The 9,445-nt window shown below is 40.5% G+C and overlaps 1 protein-coding gene across 2 annotated transcripts in view; it reads left to right on the top strand.

Annotated features, from left to right (window-relative positions):
• Nucleotides 1–1,105: 1,105 nt before the first annotated feature.
• The window catches only part of GLRA3 (glycine receptor alpha 3), a 151,023-nt gene continuing 142,683 nt past the window's right edge, over nt 1,106–9,445 (top strand). For both annotated transcript variants that reach the window (XM_034772025.1, XM_034772026.1), the window contains exon 1: nt 1,106–1,514. In XM_034772025.1, the coding sequence (XP_034627916.1) occupies nt 1,444–1,514 (71 nt within the window). In that variant the 5' untranslated portion in view covers nt 1,106–1,443. The remainder of the gene's footprint in view (nt 1,515–9,445) is intronic.

The raw sequence follows: 9,445 nt of genomic DNA, 5'->3' as shown, positions 1-9,445 counted from the left end.
CCACAGATGTTCGCACCGCCCTTTACACCCCATTCGCTCCTTCTCCCGTAGCCCGTTCTTCTCTCACTCCCTCTCTCCCCCAACCTGTCTCTCCGTCACTCGCCCCCTTTCCCCAGACTCTTTCCTCCTGAAGCTCTCAACGCCTCCTTGCTCAAGAGCGCTCTTCCCTTCTGAACTCCCCCTCTCATCACATGGGATGAAAAGGGATCGGGTCGACAGGATTCCCCGTCTCCTCAGTGGTTGCGCCTTTCAAACCGGTAACAACCACGGACAGCTCTTCCCAGCCATTGGAGAGCCACTGACCCCAGCGCATAGCTCCCTCGCCCTGCCCAGCGCTCAATGCACTGCACACCTGAGGTCCCTGGATACTCCCGCCCGTCTGCCCGTTCCCCAACCTCACCGCACTCCCGCAAACACACACAACTCTCCCTCCCAAGCCCCTGGGACACAGCCCTCCTCTGCACGCCCCGCCCCCTGCACTCGCCTCTCCTCTCCACCCCACCAACACCGTACAGAGGGACACATCTAGGCAACAGCTTTTTTACGAGCGTTTAATCTGAGGAGGGCTCTGACCGCAGCTAGGACAGAAGGCTCCGTTCTAATACTCGTTCTGAATTTAAAGGATGTGAAAAGACAAAGGCGGCGGCGGCGGGGGGGATGACCCACCCCATTCCTGGCTGGACTAACCGCTCCTCACATCAGATCCCCTTTTGAAGGATCGCCACGCCACCCCACTCCCATTCCCTCCTGCGGGACCAGTCCCTCATCTTCTTCCTCAGGGTCAACCCCCCCCCCCCCGGCCGCCGCCAGACATCTCCTTCTAGGGGATCCTCTCCCTGTTCACCCCCTGAAACATCCCCCCCCCCACATCTAAAGGATTAACCTCCTCTCTTCCCCCATCCACCCCCTTCTGGTATGTTGCGGTGCTGCTCAGCCCGGCTGTCAGTCGGTCTGGGAGCTCCCCTGAGTGGCTGTGGGCAGCCCATTGCCTGGGCTTGGTCTCCGCCCTCCCCCGCGCTAGCTCTCTCAGCTGGCCCTGGCGTTCCAGTTGCTCAGGAATGTGGCGAGCCGGGTTCCGGCTGGTAGCAGGAGCCGGAGGGAGGAAGGGAAGCTGAGCTCATGCTGCCGCTGCTGCCTCTGCTCTGCCTGATCTTCCCCTTTTGGAACAGTCGCTTTCTTTAAATGAAAAATACAAACCCTACCGAGCTGGTTCCCAGCCACCACCCAGGTGCCAGGCGCTGGTGAATAACTAACCCCGGACTAAAACTTCCCTGCCAGTGGGATTACAAGTGCTGCACTGCCGCAGGGAGCTCTCCAGGGTGCTGAAGTCCCGGCAGTTTCTCCCACAGCTCCCAAGACTGAACAAATTTCCTTGGCACTCTTTCTAGATCCTCCATGACTCGGAAACGTCTGCTCTGTTGGTTGTGAGTGCCTCGGAGTAACATGGCCAAGGTTAGATACCTTCGTGCAGCTGTTTCGGGATTTTATCTCTGGGAAGCTGCAGTCCTGCTCAGGTGAGTCCCTCCAGGGTGGGGAACGGAGATCACAAACGTGCCCCAAGCGGTTTTTCTTGCACAGCTGAAATGCTTGGGACTCATAGATGATGCACAGTTGCTGCTGCCTCTCCAGCCGTACTCGCCACAACTGTCTAGCCTTCAATAGCCTTCTCATTGTCAGTGACAATTAAATGTATGGGATTTGTGTCTTTGAGGTAACTTTGAGATGCTGGATTTCAGTTTCATTTTACAATGTAAGGTTCCCTGTTTTATTTAGAGCTGGGGTTTTCCCTTGCACAGTTGGCCAATTAGCTTGTGTTTTGTCACGTTCTTTCTTTTTAAATGGAAAATGCAACACTTACGCTCTTTAAAATTCTTCAGTATAGAGATGTATATAAAGTTCTACGAATTTATTCAGAGTTTGGAATACATTTGATTTCAGTTATTACTATTTATTATTTTATTTAGTATAGGGCATCTAATTTGAGGACTTTATTAGGTCAGGAAAGTTTCATGCAGAAACAGGAACAATGATAGTCGGGTGGAGAGAGGAAACTGATTCGAGAATTTCTTCCAAGATGTTTTATCTACTTGGTATACTATGCAGCTGGGCTTTCTGAAATTTGTATGGTGTATAATACCGAGAGAGCAATAAATCAAGAGTTGAGCAGAAAAGATTAGAGGACATCCTAGTGCACAAGGTTTTTTCACTATTGCCCAGCACACTTTTCTCAGATCAGCTAACATGATATCAACACAAACATTCTTTTTCTCAAGTTCTCTAAGTGTGGTGGTTACATTCTGGAACAAACTAGACTCCCTCTTCCATTAATCTCTGTATTTATTTTAAAAGGCAAGCAAACACACAAACAAACAAAAATTCCCAAAATATAGACATTTTAAAAGCAGAATTTGAGGTCACCCTTTTGATGTTTTTGCTAGAATGTTCTGCTAGAAGTAAACCAATCAGATATATGTGAATATGTTAGTTTTGTACTGCAATAAAACAAAGCATAAATACATACAACTTACATAACACACAGGCAGGCTATTACTGAGTGTCATATCCTTACTTTTTTTTCAAAAGGTACAGGAAGGAAATAAAAAATGTAATGGCAGGTTACCAGACACACACTTGTGATAACATACAGAAGGATTATTTATAAACACACAACTATGTATAGTACCAAGCAATGGTGATGGTGAATATACATTCATTTTAGGTAGTGTTAGGTTAATTGAATCAACATGTGAAATGTAGTAGTATTTATTGTAATTTTACTTTAACTTTGCAAACAGGAAAGATTTTAAGAAACTGGGTCACATGATGTGGAATTATTTGGTTTTGTGTGGGAGGATGAGCAGTAGAGAGTGTACATTTTCTTGTAGTTTTGAATATTTAATGTATGGAGTAGAAAGATGGATCCTATGGGCTGTAATATACTGAATGAACTATAATTATAAGTAGAAATGTACTATCAATTATTGTATTTCAAGGTTACTTATAGATCATGATTTCCTTGACATTTATCTAAATGTCAGTATACTATTGAATGAACACCCAACTCTTCATTTAATAATATAAAACATATGTTATTTACAAAGAGAAGAAATCAGTTTTTGGAAGGCATAGCATCAGATCAGAAAACATTACTCAAGGAAGTTAACTCATATTTAAGTTCAGATTGTAGACTGACATCTTTGCATTGCATGTGCATACTTTTATCCATTTTAAAGCAACAAACATGTTTTCATAATAGCAGCTTTGTTCATGTAAATGATCATTTAAGAATAGTCATGGTCATTATGCACAAAAATCTGGAAGCTATGTAGTGTATGGCCGCTGTGAAGGCAGTGAGGAGGTGGGAGTGCATAGGAAGGTTCTAGCTTTTATTTCTCAGACAGGGGCAGGGTGAATGTGCCTTATGCACTCTGGAATAAAAAGACTGTGCCTAACTTGAGCTATTAGCATCACAAGCCATCCCAAAAGGATATAGATCAGCCCAGTTCATCAGGTCCAAATGAGGATGTGTTAAAATGTTGACACAGATGTTTTGCTTTCTGGAAATCATTGAGACCAATTCTCTCGCTTTGCACCTTGTGTAATCATTTATACCTGGGCAGATGGGAAGTAAACTGCTACCATGTTGTCTTCCCTCTGAGACACAATCACTCCTAGCGATCCACTGAGCTGGAAATCTTATACTGTACCTTCAATTAAGAACTATACCTTCTAAGCACAACTGACCCCTAAATGATTTCCCCTGTTCCAGATATGACACAAAGGTAATGACTGTTTTAATTTTTTAAAACAACATTAGAGATCTAACTTTTCTTACATCATTTTAATTTTTGTGGGATTTTTTTTTTCTGGGAGGTGATAGGGGGAGGTTATGTTAAATGCTCCAGTAGAAGCAACTTAAATTACTTACCTTGCAATAGTACTATATATGCATGTTATTTAGATGCCATCTCTGAGAAGGGTAGAACTTACATTGTCAGTACATGCTAAATAAAACAAAATGTGTCCTTTTTAAGATGAACTATTTAAATGCAAGCTTGTTATTCTCATCAGCTAGATGCTGAAGGTCCACATTCTGGTATATTTTGTAAAAGGGAAGACATCTGATTTCTTTATGGAAAGAAATAATTTTCCATCCCATTTTCAAGTCTCTTTACATCAGAAATGTGAAAAAAATAAAGACTCTTGTATGATAACTATTTTTATAAGCTGACATCTGAAAGCTATTTTGCAGATAGAAGAATAAAACAACATTGTTTGCATTTTAGAAATCTTGTATAGGTATTTCTGTGTATTATTATAACAATGCAGTTGGAGTATAATGGACTGGTGTATTTTAGATCTTATACTTCTGAGAGTGGTTTATGGGACATGACAAAAAAGACATGCAGCACTATTATTTTTTATAAATTTTGAAGAGCATTCCGTTCAGAGACAATTCTGCTTTCATATAATATCGTAATATGTTTCTGTCCTTGTTTGTTATTGTATGAACTTTATAAGATGGGACTATTTAAAATCCTTGTTTATTGGTCTTATTTATAAACAAATCAGCACACTCAACTCATTTTGAAATCAGCAGCAAGACTTTTTAATTATACACTCAACTTCTCTAAAATCTTTACATTAGCTTTCAGCAGATTTCTTTATAGATTTTAAAATTCTGCTTATCATTTAAACAACTTTTTTATAGACTGGGCCTTTCATGTATTTCAGAATTGCTCTTTCAGTGTTCCATTAGCAACTCATGACAATCCTCGCAACAGGGCTGTTCTCTTTATGAATCAAGGCTTTTTCTGTTTACACCTCTCTGGAAAGTGCTTCTTAAACTCAGGAAATTAGAAATTCCCAGTTTTTAAGTCTAAACTGAGTACTCTCTTTTTATTTTTATTTTTGCTGTAATATTATTGTTTAGGGGAAAGTGCTCTGAGTCACCACATGTAAGTAGTGTAAAGTAAAATCTTTGTTTAGGACTATATCTGCTCCTGCTGCTTATCTAAAAATAAAATCATAACTCTTAGTAATACTATAAGGCCAGACTGCCAACTTCCACAGGGAACCACTCAAGAGAGATTTGAAGGGGAAGAAATGTTTATGAGGGTCTTCTGTGGAGAATTCTCCCTGTTCTACCAGGGACCAGAATTTATCCTCTACAGTTAAGAGGGCTCAATCAAAACTGCTGTGCATTTGAATGGATTCCATGAGATCAGGAGGAGATCAAAATCACCTGTGTGTAGTCTGGTCACTCTATAGTAGCTCTGGCCTTTGCTCGTTAACAGAGTGGCTCCACTGAAGCCCCTAACTGGACACCGTAACTGTTCCTTTCTCAGAGGTCTCCTTAAAGGGGAGATAATAATCCACATTATCTGTGGGGCAGAGCTGTGAAAATGTAGTATATCTTCTCTCTATATTATACTTCTCAAGTAACCTCCAGAAAGGGAGCGGGAAGATTTGTATCACCTCTTGCCTATCCACTCCTCCCTCAACCTGTTCACTAACCCCTTCTTCTTTCCTCTGAGGAGGAATTATATCATGGAGGTCCCTGACAGCACTAGAGGGCAAGATCTGTGCAGAGAGAGTGCCTTTTGCTACATATCCCAGAGGTGTGACTGCACCTATAGTTAACTACTGTGGGGATTAGTCTTATGTTATGGAGAAGCAGGACTTCAGATGAGTAATAATAGCAGCACCAACAAACCTTTCTTAATGCAAATAGTCTTAGAAGTTTAAAAAAATGCCAAGAAAATACTCATATAATATGAGATGCTGTCAGAATTGCCTGTGAGGCATCAGTAGCTGTTTAAGAAGCAAAGAATGACACCTTTGATGTTAATAAAGCAGCAATTAAAAATCCATGTATTGCAAACTCAGTGAATGAATTTATTAAAATCAACACAGATGTGCCTGTGTTGGGGGCAGAGAACTGGAAATTTAATAGTTCAGGGTAATGAAGTACAGAGCCTTTCATCTCCAGCCCTAGTCTGTAGCAACCAGAAGCTATTTTCAATGGAGAGATTATCTGACATACCTCATTTATCTCATTCTAGGTCCTACTGGACAAGTGACAATGACACAGAGGCAGAGCAGTAGGGCTCCCTATGTGGGTGTGCCTAAGAACCGGGATTGCCTTGTAGTTTACAAAACAAAGAAAAAGAGAGGACTTTATTATGAGTAAACACGGTAATTTAAATATGCCAGGTGAAATTCTGGCCCCATTCAAGTTAATGGCTTGCTATTTGCCATTCACTTCACTGAGGCCAGGATTTCACCTGCTGTTCCTCATTTTTAAAATAAACCTGTAAAGAAGCTGCTTTCTTGAGATCCCACCTTTGTTTTATTTATAAAGCAGAAGGAAAAAATATGTTTACAGTATTATATGGGAAAATTAAATTAAGATTACAATGACATTTAAATAAATATGCACCTTTTAATTCTTGCTGTGCTAATGCTGTTCTTACTTCTCAATATTTCCTAATTCATTCCTAGCTAACTGATACCAACAATAAGAAGAGGAATACTGTGATTCTGTGTGAAGAAAAATATGATGATTGTTCTCCTAAATCAGAAAGGTCCAGATGTGTCAGGCCTGATTTATGATCTCATTTGCACTGATGAAAATTAGAGGAAATGCCATTTAAATCAATACAGTTAAACTTAGATTAAAACAGGTGAGAGATCAAGCCCCTTGTTGTTCAACTAATTTTGGAATATATTATTTAAATGCCCTTATTTAATAACACTTTCTTAGATATAGGAATGCATGCCATGTACATTTACAAGCATATTGAGCTGTGTCACTTGTGACACTATCTCACAATGTACAGTTTTATGAATACTTAACACACTTTTAAAAATACAGTAGTATATGTTAAATAAATATGCCACTTACTGTTGCTAGGGCCTTTTGTATTCTGAAATTTCACAGCCTGCACCTTTCTGTGGAATCCACTCCCTAGTGCAGAACTGAACTCCAAAACTTCAGACTTTATTTAAAAGAAATGTGTCCAGCTCTCAAGGTAACCTTAGAAACATGAACCAAGCCTAAACTGTAATAATGTTCTCTTCCACAGATTACAAAAACCCTCACACAATAGCTCTCAGAGGTGTGAATTTCATTTAAATTGGCTGTTTACTCTGAAACCTTAAGATGACATTAGAAATGGCACACATAACTGTTTTACATATCCTTTAGCAGAAATATCCAGCAAATGTGCTTATCCCAATCACAAGCTGCCTCTTAAGGTGATAAATTTTATTTTATTTTATTTTTTTAAAAACACTCTTTTCCAATTTGCTCTAGCAGATTCTGTAGATTGGGACCTTCCAGGGAATTTAGGTCTTGCATACTGTGGAGTACAAAAGACCTTGATTATTGCAAAGCATCAAAACAGCTTGGCATGTTGTTTCCTTTCAGGTTTCTAATATAATTGTCTTAAAATTGCATTGTCATTGGTTACACTCAGGAATGGATAGGTGTTTCCATGCTCTAGGCAGTTGTGGACTGAAAGATGCACCATCCTCAGGAGCTATCTAAATTTAAACTTAGTGACCAAGGAACCAGCTGCCTAAAGGTGCCCCTCAAGACAGAAGTAAAATGATGAAAAGTGGTGACTTGCTGGTAATAATAGGCTAAAACATGTCATTTTATAGTGGGAATGGGAAGAACTATAATAACATTGTTGACCCGATACAAATAAACTGTGGGAGCACATCTTTAAGTGCCTTTATTATGCCTGTAATCAGGCCATTGGAGGTGATAGTGCTCAGATTTTCACTTGTAGTTTAACTGTACTCTCAAAAATGCTTGCTCAGATTTTCAAACAGGAGGCTGCTCTACAAAGTAACTGTGGACAAAGTGTAGGTGGGCAAATGCCCTTTTCCATCACCCTTTTCATAGCCTAGTTAACCCTTTAGGAGGTGACACATCCTGCATATGAAACAGCCAAGAAGGCACTTGGGCCTGATAATCCCTGCATCCAGCTCATTCTCATTGATTAACTTCCCAGTATGAAGCAGAGAAAAGTGAGCTGACAGTTGAGAGGACAGTAGACATAAGATGGTAACACAAGCAAGATCAGGAAAGCCAAGTAAAGCCAGGTATCTGGAGGAAATTTTAAACACCATTGAGATATGGTGTGTATTTCTATGTATGTGTGTGTGTATAATGTTCTGTGGACCACTTTCACTGGAAATATAAAAGGCTAGCAGCATCGTTTATTAACCTTAGTATTATTTTCACTGACTTATTCAGTAAGGGAAATGCTTCAGTGCGTGCCTTACAAATTCTGGTTTCTGTCGGTATCTGGCATGAATCCTGTCACTCTGAGCAGTATCCTGAAGCACTAACTTGACCTTGGCCTTAAGATGATGATACATACTATAAGACTTTTATGTTGGTTTTTGGAAAGAACACACAGAGAAGAAAACAAATCCAGTATTGCTTTATTCATATAGCCCACATAACGGAATGAGAAGCAATGAGACACTACTTCAATTAATCACAAATGGAAAAAAGCATAAACTGAACAGAGGGAGCAAAAGATAAGATACTATAAAATGATTATTAATAAAAAGGAAGTGTGACAGTTCCTGAAAATCTGAATTATCTATAAATCAATGGAAACCTAGTTTTATCTCTGAGTTTCAATCAGGTGCTGCTATACCTTCTTTCAAAATATTAATGAATACGTACTGATTTTGGCATCTTCCCTCTAGTCCAGTGGTTCCCAAACTTGTTCCGCTGCTTGTGCATGGAAAGCCCCTGGTGGGCCGGGCCTGTTTGTGTACCTGCCACATCCGCAGGTTTGGCCGATTGCGGCCACCAGTGGTCGCGGTTCGTTGCTCCGGCAGGGATGACAGCCAACAGCCTATGTTAGTAATTCAATATCTACACGAACACTGCGTTGCCCTATCTACATCAACATAAGCTCTACGCCTCTCATAGAGGTGAAATTATTATGCTGGTGTGGTAGGGCACTTACATCAGTGGGAGCAAGGCAGTAGTGTAGACACTGACATAATTAGGGCAACATAAGCTGCATTACATTGACCTAACTCTGTAGTGTAGACCAGGCCTCAGTTGATCAGGCTCAAGTGCAGCGAGGTACTTTTAGGTCACAGCTCCAAAGCCCATGAATACAAATCCATTTATGTACATATTCTGAAACAGGCTACCACAGTCTACATCGAATCACGCACTCTGATTGGTCTACTAATTTTTGTAGCTAATCCCCATCTAGATCATGAGCTGTTCATATGCTATACTACATGCTAGGCCACAACTACAAGCTGCCATACATTCCTTTCTTTCCTACTATTCTTTATCTACCAACTACATATTATCTACAAGGCCACTTTATATTTACAGTTTACATGTCCATTGTTAACCTCTGTTTTCTTCCTTCTGCTTCCATTCTTCATTCTGGCT

This window comes from Trachemys scripta, chromosome 5 (assembly GCF_013100865.1).
Source record: "Trachemys scripta elegans isolate TJP31775 chromosome 5, CAS_Tse_1.0, whole genome shotgun sequence".
Taxonomy (NCBI): domain Eukaryota; kingdom Metazoa; phylum Chordata; order Testudines; family Emydidae; genus Trachemys; species Trachemys scripta.
The sequence above is the reverse complement of the archived record's forward strand: the minus strand, read 5'-3'. Positions and strand labels throughout refer to the sequence as shown.